The sequence below is a fragment of the Leuciscus leuciscus genome (assembly GCF_965113295.1).
Source record: "Leuciscus leuciscus genome assembly, chromosome: 1".
Taxonomy (NCBI): Eukaryota; Metazoa; Chordata; class Actinopteri; order Cypriniformes; family Leuciscidae; genus Leuciscus; species Leuciscus leuciscus.
In genome coordinates, this window is record NC_138725.1 from 16090756 (window position 1) to 16108547 (window position 17792).

Below are 17792 nucleotides of genomic sequence, written 5' to 3' on the forward strand. Positions count from 1 at the left end.
CGTCACTCAAACATAAAACTCAATATAGTATTTTAAACCAAAAACGAAAATTTCTCCCATATTCTATATAGGATATGAACAGCAATATGTGCACAGACACACAAAAATAAAATAGAAATAGATTCAATTTATTTCTGAGAGGGAGGACAAAGTTTGCTGGAATGATCACAAAACTCAAAACAATACACTTACTTAACGAGTGCTAAAAGAGTAGGAAAAACCTGATCTCGTTAAATATGAATGGGAGCCGTACATCATCCGTCATGTTGACGTTTTCATGTGACCTACGACGTTATCACAAGCACAACAACTTAAAAGATATGAGCGATAGGTTTAATTAATCTATCTGTTAATATCTTGATATTGAAGAAACTTGCTCATTTTGTGGTCTTGTTGAAGAAACAGCTGGCCATTTATTTTCTGATTGTAGTATAACCAATAAATTATTGGTTGATTTAAGTTTTTATATTTTTAACCCACTAATGTGACCCACAGTTTTATCCTTAAAGATAATTTTTTTTTTCTTGAATTGAATATGTTGTTAAATTTCTTCACTGTATATGCAAAAATGTTCGCCCACAAGCAAAAGTTGCTTAAATCTCCATTGTTTTCCTCTTTTTCTTTTTGAATTTAACTCATTTTATCCCCCAGGCTTATAAATAGCAAACAAAAAATGCATTTTCTTTATGTGTAATGATGCATTATTCAAAGATATTTAACCTGGTCATTTTGCTTTTTTACCCTGTGTATATATAATCTTATTAAAATATATAATTTTCAGTAAAAAAAAATTAATTACATTTTTAAAAATTATTATTGTGCATTAGTGTTGGGGTGGGCTAGCAATGCAATTCATTTTGGGATAATCTTAATTTTTAAGGAGTGATGCTTACATTTTCCCAGAATAAAATCAAGTTTTCTCCAAAGGTGAGATCTTCGAGCAGCTGCCCGTCTCCTTTGGACAGACACTACAGACATTACAAACGCTGAGGAAAACCGTTCTAGTTAGGGCTGTCGAGTTACTGTATGTTAGTGCACCTGTCGCTCATATCATTTTGTTATTGCAGAACTTATAGTTGCATAAAGATCAGGGAAAGATTCGATGCTGTTATCTCTCAATAATGAACAATCATAATAAAAAATAATAAAAAAAGAGAAAACATAAATATCATGGTAGAACAAGCAAAATGTAATTTGTTTTGTCATATGACATAGCTATGCATGACTACACTAGATAATTGCTGTGAACAAATCTAAATTTTCAGTCAAGCAATGAATTAATGCATTATTTAATTTAATTATATTTTATTTATTGACAACAATAAGAAACATGAATAAATGAGTAAAACATCACAATAAATAAATAAATATATACAGTATACAAGTCAACAATACTTGAAACAAAGCTTTATTCATACTTATTGTTCTAACAATCACATATTTACAGGTGGGGAACCCCACACCCCACACTACTGCCATCTCAACACAGCGGTTCTTATTCTTCAGCTTTATTCTGATGAATCAGCTGACCACCGTTCCCACCTTCACCTGTCTCTGCCATCCATCATGTCCCTCATTGCTGCAGTCATACTAGAATCTGATCACGGATGGGAAAGGGACATCGAGGCTATCTTTGCCTGAGTGCATCGTCTCCCTCATCACCTCATACAGAGAGCCTGTACAGATCCTGTGAGACTCGTCTCAACAACAAACACTCCTGTGAGCATAGCAGAGCGAGCCTTTCACATGCTGAAAACAAGCTGGTGCTCTATTTTCTCCATGGCCAGAGGGGAGCCATGTCTTTGTGCCTGAGGTTGTTGCGTCCTGCGCTGTGCTTCAGAATCTGAGGCAATAATAGCCAGTGGACTGATGGAGGGTCTCATAAGGGCAGGTGGAGTGATGGAGGGTCTCGTAAGGGCAGGTGGAGTGATGGAGGGTCTCATAAAGGCAGGTGGAGTAATGGAGGGTCTTGTAAGGGTGGGTGGAGTGATGGAGGCTCGTAAGGGCAGGTGGAGTGACGGAGGGTCTCGTAAGGGCAGGTGCAGTGATGGAGGGACTCGTAAGGGCAGGTGGAGTGATGGAGAGTCTCATAAGGGCGGGTGGAGTGATGGAGGGTCTCATAAGGGTGGTGGAGTGATGGATGGTCTCGTAATGACAGGTGGAGTGATGAAGGGACTCTTAAGGGCGGGTGGAGTAATGAAGGGTCTCATAAGGACAGGTGGAGTGATGGAGGGTCTCGTAAGGGCAGGAGGAGTGATGAGGGTCTCATAAGGACGGGTGGAGTGATGGAGGGTCTCATAAGGGCAGGTGGTGTGATGGAGGGTCTCATAAGGACAGGTGGAGTGATGGAGGGTCTCATAAGGGCATGTGGAGTGATGGAGGGTCTCATAAGGGCAGGTGGAGTGATGGAGGGTCTCATAAGGGCAGGTGGAGTGATGGAGGGTCTCGTAAGGGCAGGTGGAGTGATGGAGGGTCTCATAAGGGCAGGTGGAGTGATGGAGGGTCTCATCCATGGCACCATTTACAGGATTCAGCTCTGGGCTCCTCATCCTCAGTGATGATGATATACCAATCTGCAGACCTTTCAGAATCCTACAAACATGCACAACGTTAGGTGGATCAGGTGCTGTAGGAACCACGGGAGAGCTGGTCTGCAGCTGTTTCGAGCCAATGAGTAATCGCAGCTAGCTGCTGTGACATCTCTGTCATGGCCTGACGAGAAGCCGCTAATTCCTCCTGCTGTCGTCCTAGCAGAACGCCCTGTTGAGTAATGGCCCGACGCAGTTCCGTCTCCTCTGCTGAGTCCATTTGGTCAGTGGATTATGTCGGGTAGTGTATAGAGATGAGGAGGACTCAAATGCAGTGATGAGAAGTGAAAAGTTTATTAGTAAACTTTGTAAACAATATAAAGTTCAGTGACACAGTGAACAAATGTTAAGCCTCTCCGATTGGTGATTCCTGTGAGCACAGCCCACACATATATGGACGTGTAGAGAAGAGGAGACCACCGACAGGTAAGCAAAACAGAGAATGTACACGCGGCATGTAACAATCCACTGACATCACTGGTAGACACAGCTGGGAATATAAAGGTTAGGGGAAACGAGCGACTGGTGAGGAAGATCAGCTAATTGTGCTAATTGCCCACATCACGAGCTGCAGAAATGGCAGGACAAAAACAAACAACAGAGAGGGACCGGTGACACACCCTGACCCGTGTCCCTTATATCAAATGCAAACCTTATTCTAGAGTGTTCTTGTCGTTTAAACCAAAAAGTTTGCTTGTCTTTATTGAATTTTTTTACCAAATTATTTTAGAATTGTATTCTTTTTCATTAACTTAATTTAAGCATTATTTTTTATCAAGGGACTGCTGAGGAAACTCGGGCCTTGATAGAGTGGCGCCCAACGAAAGCCTTTGCACTGGGAGGCGCAATTCCTCCAAAAGTGGATGGGAGTGAGTATTGATTTTGAGTGCTTGTATAATTCCCTGTATGTCTGAAGGTTTGGAGCTAGATTTGGACAGTCTTCATCCAGAAAAATGAATACGTTATATAAGTGGAATCATGTCAATCTTTATGGTTTTATTTTGCCAATAGGCATTTTGTTTCCACTTCTGGTTTGGCCATAACTGCCCAAGAAAAAATGGAACAATCTAAAAGATAAATACAAGGTAATCTGCCTGTTTCTCTACTTTCTGTTACTGAAAGAGCCTTACCAAGATGTGTGTAAAGACTATATGAAACCTAACATGGATGCGTTGGCCCTTACATTTTATCTTGTACAATGTAGTTTACTCTGTTTACATTGTTTACTCTGAGACTGTAAAAAGAATTGTTCACCCCAAAATGAACATTCTGTCATTTATTCATCCACAAGTTTAAGTTGTTTTAAGTTGTTTCACACCTGTATACACTATTTATTTGTAAAATTTTTTTTTGCTTTACATAAAGGAAGAATATTTGTAACCTATCAGTTCTGGGGCACCACTGACTTGTGTAATTTTTTGGTGCCTCAAAACTCTTAGGTTACAAAAAATCTTAAGAATATCTTCCTTTGTGTAGAGCAATATATATATATATATATGTCTAAAAGTGTGGACTCATCGAGTGGGGCTTACTGTCCGGACGGACTGGACAGGATACTCTCATGTGACCTGGCTGGCCACAGTACAGGCAAAGGCAGTTCTGCTGGCGGCGTTCTCGTTCCTCAGGATGGAGGTGAGTGTAGCCCAACTGCATGGGTTCGTGAGCGGTGGTGGTTTCGTGAGTGTAGCGAAGTAGGGTTCTGACCTGGCGTCGAGAACGTATTAGATTATCAACCTGGATAGTGAGATCAATGTACTCATTCAGATTCCTACCCTCGTCTCGGCAGGCTAATTCGGACTGTAACTCGACTGATAATCCTTTTCTGAACAGGGTCTTCAGTGTGTCCTCTATCCAGTTGGTCTGAGCAGCAAGAGTACGGAAGGTAAGTGCAAATTCAGCAGCGGTGTTTCTTCCTTGAGAGAGGTTTAATAACTGTTCTCCCGGACTTCCTCTTGCAGTGGATTGTTCAAAGACTTTATGAAATTGCTGAAAAAATGCTGCATAAGATGGGAAGGAGGAACCCTCGGGTCTCCAAACTGCCGTAGCCCATTCAGGTAGCTTTCTGGTGAGTAGTGAACAGACAAAGGCAATGCGCCCTGCAGCATTGGAATAAAATGAGGGTTGTTGATCGATGTTTAGATGTGCACTGGAGAAGGAACCCCTTACATTTGGCTGGATTCCCATCAGATTTCTCTGGAAATGCGAGACGAGGGTTGGCTGATGCATTGACAGAGTAGGCATAACCGCTGTGAGAACGCTGATGGCGTGCACATGCGTATTACGAGTTCAGTCTATTGTTATGCGTGTTTGAATATATGTGCGCAGGTTTGTAATGTCCTACAAACCAAGCCTTAAAAAACTACTTGTCTGGCCTTAACATTTTTGATACAGAATTGTATCACTTCGGGGTAGATACGCGAAAGAGATGTGTTTTTAGTCTAGCTTTGAACTGACAGAGTGTGTCTGCTTCCCGGACAATGGTAGGAAGACTGTTCCAAAGTTTTGGTGCTAAATAGGAGAATGATCTACCGCCAGCGGTTTTGATATTCTAGGTATTATCAACTGGCCGGAATTTTGAGATCGCAATAGACGTGAAGGACTATAATGCGTTAAGAGCTCGCTCAAGTACTGCAGAGCTAAACCATTTAGTGCTTTGTAAGTAATCAGCAATATTTTAAAATGTATACGATGTTTAATAGGGAGCCAATGCAGTGTTGACAGAACTTGGCTAATATGGTCATACTTACTGGTTCTGGTAAGAACTCGAGCTGCTGCGTTTTGGACCAGCTGTAGTTTGTTTATTAAGCGTGCAGGGCAACCACCCAGTAGAGCATTACAATAATCTAGCCTTGAGGTCATGAACGCATGAACTAATTGTTCCGCATTTGTCAATGAGAGCATATGGTGTAATTTAGATATATTTTTAAGATGGAAAAATGCGGTTTTAGGAAATTACTAGTTATCCAATTTTTTATATCAGCTATGCATTCCGTTAATTTTGTGAATTGGTAAGTTTCGTCAGGGCATGAAGAAATATACAGATGAGTATCATCGGCATAACAGTGAAAGCTAATTCCATGCTTCCTAATGATATCTCCCAAGGGTAGCATGTACAGCGTGAAAAGCAACGGTCCTAGTACTGATCTTTGTGGTACACCATACTGAACTTGTAATCGCTAAGACATCTCTTCATTTACAGCTACAAACTGATAACGGTCAGATAAGTATGATTTAAACCATGCTAATGCAATTCCACAAATGCCAACATAATTTTCAAGTCTATTAAAAAGAATGTTGTGGTCAATAGTGTAAAATGCAGCACTAAGATCGAGTAACGCCAATAGAGAGATACAACCACGATCGGATGATAAGAGCAAATCATTTGTGACTCTAACGAGAGCTGTCTCGGTACTATGGTACGGTCTAAATCCTGACTGAAAATCCTTGCAGATATCATTTCTTTCTAAAAAGGAACATAAGCCGCGTTTCCACCGCAATTACCAGGAACTATTTGTCCCAGGAACTTTTTTCATAGGAACTTTTTTTGCCCCAGACCGGTTGCTTACTGCGTTTACACCGCGGTCTAAAGTACAGGGAAGATTATGTAAATTAGTCTGGTGACGTTGAACTGCGTGCGACTGCTCCTCCCAGTCTGCGACGGACAGGAAGCGCGTTTGTTTTGAGTTTTGAGCGCGTTTTGAGTTTTAAGTGTGGAGGAGATTCAAGCTGTGCTGCTTTTGTGTGTGATCTATTGGTTTACTAACGAGGTAATTAACAAAACGGCAGAAAAGAGACGAGCACTAATACTAAAGCGTATTCAGAAAGCTCGTAATGCTAGATATAAAAGTAGACAACGTTTGTTATCAGCTATAGCGGACATTGACCGTGAGATGGATGGGACGAACGCGCGCCATCGGGCAGAAAGAACAAGATTGGCAAGGCAAGGCAAGGCAAGGCAAGGCAAGGCAAGGCAAGGCAAGTTTATTTATATAGCACATTTCATACACAATGGCAATTCAAAGTGCTTTACATAGAAGAAATTAAAATAATAAAAAGAAACCTGAATAATTAAAACAGTTTAAAAAAATAAAATGAAATACAAGACAGTACAGTCGGACTAACAGCGGCACAGTGCTCATTCAGTAAATGCATAGCTAAACAGAAGTGTTTTGAGTCTGGATTTGAATGTGACCACTGTAGGAGCACATCTGATCTCTTCTGGAAGCTGGTTCCAGCTGCGGCTGGCATAATAGCTAAAAGCAGACTCACCATGCTTAGAGTGAACCCTTGGTATTTCTAGCTGATATGATCCTAATGATCTGAGTGATCTGTTGGGTTTATATTCAGTGAGCATATCTGCAATGTATTGAGGTCCTAGGCCATTGAATGATTTATATACCAGTAATAATACTTTGAAATCAATCCTAAATCTAACTGGGAGCCAGTGTAAAGACCTGAGGACTGGTGTGATATGTTCATATTTTCTGGTTCTGCTCAGAATCCTAGCGGCAGCGTTCTGTATGAGCTGCAACTGTCTTATGGTCTTTTTGGGCCAGTGAGGAGTCCATTACAATAATCCACCCTGCTGGTGATGAAAGCATGCACAAGTTTCTCTAAGTCTTGTCTGGAAACAAAGCATCTAATTCTTGCAATATTTTTCAGATGATAGTATGCTGATTTAGTTATTGCTTTGACATGACTACTGAAACTAAGGTCTGACTCTAGTGTCACACCAAGATTCCTGACTTGATTTTTAGTTGTTTGACCCCTAGAGAGAAGGTATGCGTTCACCTTGAGAACCTCATCTTTGTTTCCAAACGCAATAACTTCAGTTTTGTCTTTGTTTAATTGAAGAAAGTTTTGACACATCCAACTGTTGACCTCATCAATGCATTGGCACAGGGAGTCAATGGGGCTGTAATCGTTAGGCGATAGGGCTAAGCACAGCTGTGTGTCGTCTGCATAGCTGTGGTAAGCAATTTGGTTGTTTCTCATTATTTGGCTCGTTGGGAGCATATACAGGTTGAACAGGAGTGGCGCAAGAATTGAGCCTTGAGGGACTCCGCATGTCATGGATGTCCACTCAGACTTATGGTCTCCTATACTCACATAATAACCTCTCCCATCTAAGTATGACCTGAACCATTTTAGGACTATCCCAGAAAGCCCCACCCAGTTTTCCAGCCTGTCAAGAAGTATGTTATGATCGACAGTGTCAAATGCAGCACTGAGGTCGAGTAGTACCAGCACTGATAATTTGCCTGAATCAGTATTTAAGCGAATATCGTTTATTATCTTTATGAGCGCTGTCTCTGTGCTGTGGTGCGGTCGGAAACCAGATTGAAAATTATCAAAGTATCCATTCGAGCTTAAGAATTTGTTCAGCTGATTGAAGATAACTTTTTCAATGATCTTGCCTATGAAAGGAAGATTTGAGATCGGTCTATAGTTGCTTAAATGGTCTTATCCAGATTGTTCTTTTTCAGGAGGGGCTTGACAACTGCAGTTTTCAGGGAGTTTGGAAAACTCCCAGAGAGAAGTGAGGCATTTACCACTTCTAGAAGATCTGCTTCTAAACTGTTTAACACACTTTTGAAAAAAGATGTGGGAAGTGTGTCAAGAGCGCATGTTGATGTTTTAAGGTGCTGTACGGTTTCTACCAAAATTTTGCCATCAATTTTTTTGAAATCAGACAAAGTTACTACTTTTTCAGGTGGTCTGATCTGTCTGACCCCAGCGCAACTCAATGATGTGCTGATCACCTTTCTGATATTATTGATTTTGTCAGAGAAGAAGGAAGCAAACTCACTGCACTTGCTGTTTGAGAGCATTTCACTGGGAATCTGGCTTGGGGGGTTTGTCAGTCTCTCTACAGTAGCAAAAAGAGTGCGTGTGTTGTTTAAATTGCAGTTTATAATATTTGAGAAGAAAGTCTGTCTAGCTTTGCCTAGTTCCATATTGAAAGCATGCAGGCTGTCTTTGTAGATGTTATAATGGACTACAAGTTTTGTCTTCCGCCACATGCGCTCTGCTTTTCTGCATTGTCTTTTCATATTTTGCACTGCTGTTGAGTTTCTCCAAGGTGCTTTTTGTCTGCCACTCTTCTTCCTGACTTTCACAGGAGCAATATCACCAATTGCACTTTTAACTTTTGAGTTAAAAGAATCAAGGAGAAAATCAACAGAGTCAGCAGATATGCTTGGTGTTAAGGATATAGCCTTCATAAATAGTACACTAGTGTTCTCATTTAAGCATCTCTTCTTGACAGACACAGATCTAGCTTCAGTGGCAGGAGAGATCAATATATCAAAGAAAATACAGAAATGATCAGACAGTGCTACATCCTTAATAACAATCGATGAGATGTTTAGACCCTTACTGATAAGTAAATCTAGAGTGTGTCCATGATTGTGTGTGGGTCCATGTACATGCTGAGTCAGATCAAAAGTTTTTAAAACAGTTTTGATTTCTTTTGCCATATTGTTTTCTGCATTATCTATGTGAATGTTAAAATCTCCAGCAATGGCAAAACAGTCAAACTCTGAGGTAATTGTTGATAACAGTTCTGTAAATTCCTCAGCAAAGGCTGGAGAGCATTTTGGAGGCCTGTAAATAATGATGAGTAAAATGCGTGGAGCACCTTTTAATACAATACCCAGATATTCGAAAGACGGGTAATTCCCAAATGATATTTGCTTACATCGATAGATATCTTTAAAAAGAGCAGCTAGACCCCCACCTCTCTTAACAGCTCTGCAGACACTCATAAAAGTAAAGTTAGGAGGGGCTGTTTCATTGAGGATTGTTGCACTGCAGCTGTCTTCTAGCCAGGTTTCATTTAGAAGCATAAAATCCAGGTTGTTTGTGGTTATTAAGTCATTGACTAGAAGTGATTTATTTTTAAGTGAGCGGATGTTTAAAATTGCTAACTTAACAGTCTTACTTTTTCTCCCTACACCAATCTTAGTTAGACGTGCAATAGGCACCAGATTAGTTGAGTTTGCTGTACGGCTATTGAAGGCCTTAGACTTTCTATCTTGTAATAGAACAGCAATAGAGAAAGATACAGGCACACTGGGTTCCCGCTTGTTCTGTAAACATTTAAGAAAGTTACTGTTATCAAAGCGGGGACCCGACATACATCACTGAGAGCTGGTATCAGTTGTTTTTGGTTCACATCGAGCAGATGGAGGAGGGTGTGGGCCCTGGCGTTGTGGCAGAGGCCGAAGAGCTCTCACAGAGGCAGGGGGAGGGCGAGCTGGGCCTGCAGGCTTTGGTGGTAGCGGTGCCCGACGTTTTTTGGTTGATATCTGGGGGCTTGCAGCAAAAGAGTGGGATAGTCTGGTTCCAGCATGCACAAGTTCTTCCATTTTCTGTGAGAAGCACAGGAGTGGAGTTGCTGGCGAGAGGGAGAACGTGTCTGGTGAAAGGGGCTGTTGCTCTGGTGTTATAGGAGGCTGTGATATGCTGTCCTGGCTTCCCTGGCTGTTTTCCAGGAAGTCGTCCTTGGGTGCTGAATCTTGGAGCAGTTCTGATGTGTCTGTCTGTGGTGAGCTCTGTGGGCAGGGCTCAACTGAGATTGTGTCCGTGAGCAGAGGTTGTTGTGGCTCAGTGGTGTTATCATTGTCCTTGTGTGATATGTCAACATCATGAAGTGAAGTCCTGTGGTCATTCATACTGTGTCCAGGTGTGTGTGTGCCGTTCTGATTGAGTGGATTGGCACACACTGCAGAAGGATGATTGAGGGAGAAGTAGATGTTGTCCTTTAACACTCTTGAACCAAGTTTGTTTGGGTGATGGCCATCCCGATGAAGAAATGAATCCATCAAAATGAACAAGAGTTGTGAATAATGTTATTATCGATTACATCAACTTATTTTTTGGAACTTTTGTGTGTTTTAGATATGGGAGTACTATCGAATGCGTCGTGTTTCGCGATCGGTTTGGATACACACTAGAACAACAGAATGGTGGGACAGCGTGGTTCCAACTTTCACCGAAGCACAGTGGATAAAGAATTTCCGGATGTCTAAGGATACTTTTCTGTACCTCTGTCGTCGATTGCAACCCCAACTGGAGAGACATGACACAAACTACCGACATTGTGTACCCATTCAAAAAAGAATCGCCATTGCACTGTGGAAACTTGCGACCAACTCAGAGTATAGAAGCATCTCTCATTTATTTGGAGTCGGAGTTGCTACTGTGTGTCACTGTGTTCACGATTTCTGCTCATCTGTTGAGAAGGTACTCATGCGAGAAGGTACTCATGCAAGAAGTTATCCAGTTACCAAACAGTGAAAAGTTAAAAGAAATGGCGACGTATTTTGAGTGCAGATGGGGTTTGCCTCAGTGTGTAGGTGCAATTGATGGATCACACATCCCCATTCTTGGACCAGAGGAGTACCACACAGAGTACTTCAACCGAAAGGGCTGGCATTCGATCATCCTACAGGCTGTTGTGGACGGAAGAGGTCTCTTTTGGAATGTTTTTTTAGGAGCGCCAGGTAGCCTGCATGATGCCAGAGTGCTGCGTTTGTCAGGATTGTGGGACCTAGTGGATCGGGGTTTGTTACTACCTGATGTAACCAAGAACATTTGTGGACATGATGTGGGGTACTATGTCCTTGGTGATGCAGCCTATCCTTTGAAGAGCTGGCTGATGAAACCTTTCACAGACAACGGACGACTGACACCCCAACAACTTGTGTACAACCATAAAACAAGCAGAGCCAGGGTGGTGGTTGAGAATGCTTTTGGCAGACTAAAGGGCAGATGGAGGTGTTTGCTAAAACGAAATGACTGCAATACACACAAGGTCAAATCCCTGGTGATAGCATGTTGTGTTCTTCATAACCTCTGTGAAATGAATGGTGATGAGTTCAGAGAAGAATGGGTTACGGGTACATTCAACCAGCCTGATGGGGCACTGTCATCCACTGTAGAGGCCGAGGGTCTAGATGCACGTGTAACAGGTCAAAGAATGACAAATATTTTTGCAACTTTTAATCTTTTATTTTCTATTGTTTGTGAGTTTATTTCACCAAAATACTGTACTGTTCAGTTATGTCATGGTAGCTTATAGGTATTGGGAGAGTTATTTGTTGTGTATGTGCGCCCTCTATTGGATGTGAGGTCATATACTGAATTTTCGCGTTCTTTTCTCAGTCTGCATTCTACGTGATTGAGAGAGGTATGTGTTCACGTCAGCGCAATGTAAAATTGAGATATACCTGTTAGAACTTTAGTTTTAATGCACATGGTAACTAGTATGTGTAATTTATAATGAGTGCAGTTACATTTAATCGAGATGTGTCGAGAACTTTGCTGTTTTGAGAGTTTGAGAAATTGCTACCATAGCTAACCTCGTGTTCTGTAGCTGTATGTTAGCGATCGTCATTCTATCCTCGTGTCACAGCCCACATGTTTCAGTTATCCTTTTTCTTATGTTAGGCTGATTCTGATTCGAGGATCGAATCCTGAACTTTTGCTCTCTTTGAAATTGAACAGGTATGTACTCCCAATACCAGGTTATGGATATAATGTGTTCATTTAAAAAGTTTTCTTGTATTGATTAATGTTCAATGGCACTGAAAAGGCCCAGATGTGGAGCATGTACATGTTGCTTCGCGCATATTACTGTATGTATGTGTTAACTATTGAAAAGATAGCTTATTTCATGTTGCATAATGTTAATGTAAGAGCTAAAAGCCCAGAGTGGAGAATAGAGATAACACGCAATATGACACATACACATTATATATATATATGAGCCTAATGTGATGTGTTTATTTTCTCTAATTGTTATTTTGTATTTTATTTTCTGATTTTTGAATGTGATTAAATGTTGAGTCTGCATTCTACGTGATTGAGAGAGGCTGATTCTGATTCGAGGATCGAATCCTGAACTTTTGTTCTCTTTGAAATTGAACAGTTGAACCGAATAAAGTGCCTTGAGGAAAGTCAGTGTCCTGTCATCAGTGCACCAGAACACAACGCAGTAGTCGGCGAAGAGCAGACCACGCCGGCTACACACGTACAGGTCTAATGAAGCTTTTGACTACAATGTAGTAAACTGCAGTATCACTGGTTACACACCAGAAAGTTTTTTTTTTTTTTGGTAAGGGAAAAATAACCTTCAGGTGCTGTAATGTGCCATTTTTTTATGCTGTATACACCTGTTGTACATTGTTTTTGCTGTGTAACACTTTTTTGTAAATAAAAATGATTACTTCTGAATCATGCTTTGGTTTTAATTTATTGTTATCACCTTCTGTTTACAGGGGAAACTTGAAAAATTTGAATAACGTGCAAAATTGTATTTCAGTAATTAACTAAGCTGTAAGCCATAGTCATAATTATAACAGGCTTGAAAATCTCTCACCTTGCATGTAATGAGTCTATATACGAGTTTCACCTTTAAGTTGAATTACTGGAATAACTTTTGCACAATATTTCTAAATTTGAGTTTCACCTGTATATTTGGCTGTCAAATATAAAATGTAATTTCATAAGTGACTTAAATTACCTACACTTTGCTTATTTTAACCTGTGCACTTTCACCGGAAATGTTTTACATTTAACCAGCACTTCAAAACCTTACCGTAAGAGCTAAAATTACCATGGAGATGAAAAGGCACTTGATCTCAAAGTGACATTTTACAAACTTTATTTAACACAAGGCAAGTACTGCTTACAAAATATATATTTTTAAAAATACAATCATGTGAAAAGAAATAAATTACAAGAACAGTAATATATTGTGTAAAGAAAAACAAATACAAATGTATTTTTGAATGACTGGGCAAACTGTCCAAGAACAGACAGAAACCCGGCCCTCTGCAGGAATGCAAACAATATATAAAAATTAGAATTGTGCAAAGAAAAATAAAAAATGCAAATGTACAATTTAAAGTGCAATCTCAGAGTTCAAGTGGCTACTTTTTGAATGACTGGGCAAACTGTCCAAGAACAGACAGAAACCCGGCCCTCTGCAGGAATGCAAACAATATATAAAAATTTGAATTGTGCAAAAAAAAAAAAAATGCAAATGTGCAATTTAAAGTGCAGTCTGAGTTCAAGTGGCTACTTTTTGAATGACTGGGCAAACTGTCCAAGAACAGACAGAAACCCAGCCTGAAAGTCCCTCTGCTGCCGTCTGCTTTCTTCAGCTTCCGACTGCAGGAACGCCAACTCCTGCCTCCTCATCTCTCTTTCCTCAGCCTGGCTCTCAAGTAACAGCTGCATATATTTGTCACGCTGTTCTTGTCCAAGCTGCAGGGCGGTCCGGTTAGAATCTTCCATGTCCCTCAGCACATCAAGGAAGTCACAATCCCTTTTCCTCTTCCCTAAGTGCAGAAACACATGACAATAAATACACAAGCCCACCCTGAAAACAATAAAATACTTATTTTAAGTGTTTTCACTACAAAATCTTAAATTTGAAACTTGTGTTGGGCCATCATGCTCCATATTTTTTATCATGGGCCATTTAAGTTTGCAATAAAAAAAATAACACAATGACCCAAAACCATTAGGATTACAATTAGGTCAGTTTTGAAAAGGGGTGTAATGATCCCCTCGTGTCACGATTCGATACATATCACGATACAATGTTATTGCGATACTCCCAAGACATATGATAAAAGGTTAACAAAAAATGTACTGTTGATTAAAATGCTAACTTTGATATTACATTGTGGGTTTAAATTAATAAGCTTGGACTTGGTGCTTGTAACCCAAGGACAATTGAGACACCAGAATAAAAATATTCATGATTCTGAAGCTGAAAATACTGAATTATTTTAGACGAATATGCTTAACATTGGTAACATATAGATGTTTGGCATTATCAGGACCCACAAATATCCCCCCATTGCATTATATTATACATTAATCTCAACATCATTTTAATGTAGTACTGACAACTAAAACTCTGAAAACCTGCATTTTTTCCTCACAGTTTTTTTTATTTTGGGTGAACTATCCATGATACGTATTGTTGCATTTTTGTATTGCAATATATTGTTGCACGATATATTATTACACCCCTAGTTTTGAAGTATATTTTTATCAACAGACAACGTTGTTTAATACCTCGTCGTGTGTGTGTTTCGGCGGAAGACATGGGATGAGGGCTACTGGTGATTGCTGGGGAAAACACGCTGGTCTCTGTTGCCTGCACATCGGGGCCATTCATTTCATCTGTAAAAACACGTTGAAAAAAGTTAGTTTGTTTTATCACTGCAACGAGTTTAAGACGATAATATCATGTAGATGTGTAATAATTTACCTTCAACCGACTGGTCCTCAGATTCATGAATGGATTCCAAAAATGAAATTGCAGAGTCTTTTGTCACCGCTGCTGCAGAAAATGCCGGCCTGTGTCCCAACAACGCGTCCAGACGGTCAAACCACTTGTTAGTACGCCGATCGGATCCGCTTCTATTGTTGTGATCCTTGACTTTTTTGTAGTCTTGTTTTAATTTTTTTAACTTCTCTCTGCACTGTTTTCCAGTGTGAACAATGCCCAGCTCGTATAACCGACTCGATATTTTGAGGTAAACCTTTTCATTGCGGATTGCCGTTTCCAGTTCCCGCTGGATTTCTTCTTCCGCAAATACGCTTATTAAAGCCTGGACCTCGTCGTCGGTCCAGCGGTCGTATTTTTTTGTAAACTCCATATTCATTTCCAGACAACTCTTTACTGCACGAAGCCAGGAAGCGCGATTTTTAAAAATGGCGGCTAAAATAAAATGCAGCGTGGATTCAACCAATCAAATGTGACGTGAGCTCAACCAATCAGCATGTTCAGCGCACAAGTCCCACCCCGAAAGTTCCTGAACTCTGAAAAAGTACTACCTCGCCAGCAGGGACTTTCTGGGGGGTACATTTTTACCCGGAACTTCATTTAGACCCTGGTTCCTGCGGTGTAAACACACCGAGTACCACCCCAAAGTTCCTAGTTCCTGGGGAAAGTTCCTGCGGTGGAAACGCGGCTATAGTTGTGAAGATACTGCCTTTTCTAGTATCTTTGACTGAAAGGGTAGATTCGAGATCGGCCTGTAATTGACTAATTTTGTAGGATCAAGTTGCGTTTTTTTAACAAGTGGTTTAATCATTGCCAGCTTAAAGGTTTTTGGTACATATCCTAGAGACAAAGATGAATTAATGATAGTAAGAAGAGGATCTATGACATCTGGAAGCATCTCTTTATAGGGTCTAACATACATGTTGTCGGTTTAGATGATTTAATGAGTTTAGCCAATTCTTCCTCTCCTATAGCAATAAATAAATCAAATTTTTCCTTAGGGAGACTACAATCAATGAATGAATGAATGAGGCATTTATATAGCGCTTTCATATGTACTACTGTACACCCAAAGCGCTTTACAATCATATCAGGGGATCTCTCCTCAACCACCACCAGTGTGTAGCATCCACTTGGATGAAGCGACGGCAGCCACAGTACAACGGCGCCAGTGCGCTCACCACACACCAGCTACAGGTGGAGAGAGGAGAGAGAGTGATAGAGCCAATTCAATGTAAGGGGATTATTAGGAGGCCATGATTGGTAAGGGCCAGTGGGTGGAATGTTGACATTGGGGTTACACCCTACTCTTTACGAGAAATGCCATGGGATGTTTAATGACCACAGAGAGTCAGGACCTCGGTTTTACGTCTCATCCGAAGGACGTTGCTCTTTTGACAGTATAGTGTCCCCATCACTATACTGGGGCGTTAGGACCCATACAGACCACAGGGTGAGCACCCCCTGCTTGCCTCACTAACACCTCTTCCAGCAGCAACCTGTTTTTTTTTTCTCAGGAGGTCTCCCATCCAGGTACTAACCAGGCTCAGCCCTGCTTAGCTTCAGTGGGCAATCAGTCTTGGGCTACAGGGTGATATGGCTGCTGACAATGATAAACGTTAGTTTAGTCACTGCTTCAAATAAATACCTAGGGTTTTGTTTATTTTCTTCTAATAGGGTTTAAGGCCTCTCTGTATGCAATCGAGCTCTCTTTCCATGAAATGCAAAATACCTCTAGTTTTGTTTTCTTCCAGTTGCGCTCCATTTTTCTGGCTTCTCTTTCAAGTGCCTGAGTGTGCTCGTTGTACCACGGCGTTGGACTATTTTCTTTAATCTTCTTTAAGCGCAACGGAGCAACTGTGTCTAAAGTGCTGGAAAAGAGAGAGTTAAAAGTTTCTATTGCAATATCGAGTTCTTCTAAGCTATCTGGGATGCTGAGATGATGAAACTGATTAGGAAGATTATTAATAAAGCAATCTTTAGTGGCAGAAGTGATAGGTCTAACATATTTGTAACACGGAGTCGGCTTTGCAGCCTTGGCTAAATGTAATTTACACGAGACTAGATAATGATCTGAGACGTCATCGCTCTGCTGCAGAATTTCAACGGCATCAACATTAATTCTGTGTGATAATATTAGATCTAGAGTATGATTACGACAATGAGTAGGTCCTGACACGTGTTGTCTAACTCAAATAGAGTTCAGAATGTCTTTAAATGCCAATCCCAATGCATCTTTTTCATTATCTATATCTATATTAAAATCACCAACAATTAGTACTTTATCTGCAGCCAATACTAACTCTGATAGAAAGTCAGCAAATTCTTTGATAAAATCTTTATGGTACCCTGGTGGCCTGTATACAGTAGCCAGCACAAATCTCAAACGTGATTTGTCATTTACACTTTATATATATTTACATTAAGCACCAACACTTCAAAATAAGTATATTTAAAACTAGATTTCTTAGTGATTTTGAAAATATTACAATAAATGATAGCGGCACCTCCCCCTTTGCCTTTCAGACGAGGTTCATGTTTATAACAGTAATCTTGCGGGGTGGACTCATATAAATTAATGTAATCGTTTGGTTTTAGCCAGGTTTCTGTCAAACACAGCACATCTAGATTATAGTCTGTAATCATATCATTAACAATAAGTGCTTTTGAAGTAAGGGATCTAATATTCAGCAACCCAAGCTTTATCATTTGCTCATCTGTATTATAGCTGTTTTTTATTTGTTGAACAGCAATTCAATTTTTAACCTTAGATGGGTTGAAACGTTTTTTGGATTTCCAAATTCGGGGAACAGACACAGTCTCTATGTGATGATATCTAGGTGAAAGAGGCTCTATGTGATGGGATTTATCTGACCTTGGTGACGTGAGGCCGC

At 40.5% G+C, this 17792-nt stretch overlaps 2 protein-coding genes across 5 annotated transcripts in view; both read right to left on the reverse strand.

Annotated features, from left to right (window-relative positions):
* LOC309498214 (uncharacterized protein) overlaps nucleotides 1-17792 on the reverse strand; it is a 233752-nt gene that overhangs the window by 108409 nt on the left and 107551 nt on the right. The window lies entirely within an intron of this gene.
* Nucleotides 13292-15705, reverse strand: LOC309502286 (uncharacterized protein). The gene is made up of 3 exons (XM_082174597.1): nucleotides 14881-15705; nucleotides 14685-14792; nucleotides 13292-13936 (listed from the first exon to the last, which is right to left on the reverse strand). Exons 1-3 carry the CDS (start codon nucleotides 15275-15277, stop codon nucleotides 13674-13676), a joined length of 768 nt encoding a protein of 255 aa, XP_082030723.1. The 5' UTR covers nucleotides 15278-15705; the 3' UTR covers nucleotides 13292-13673.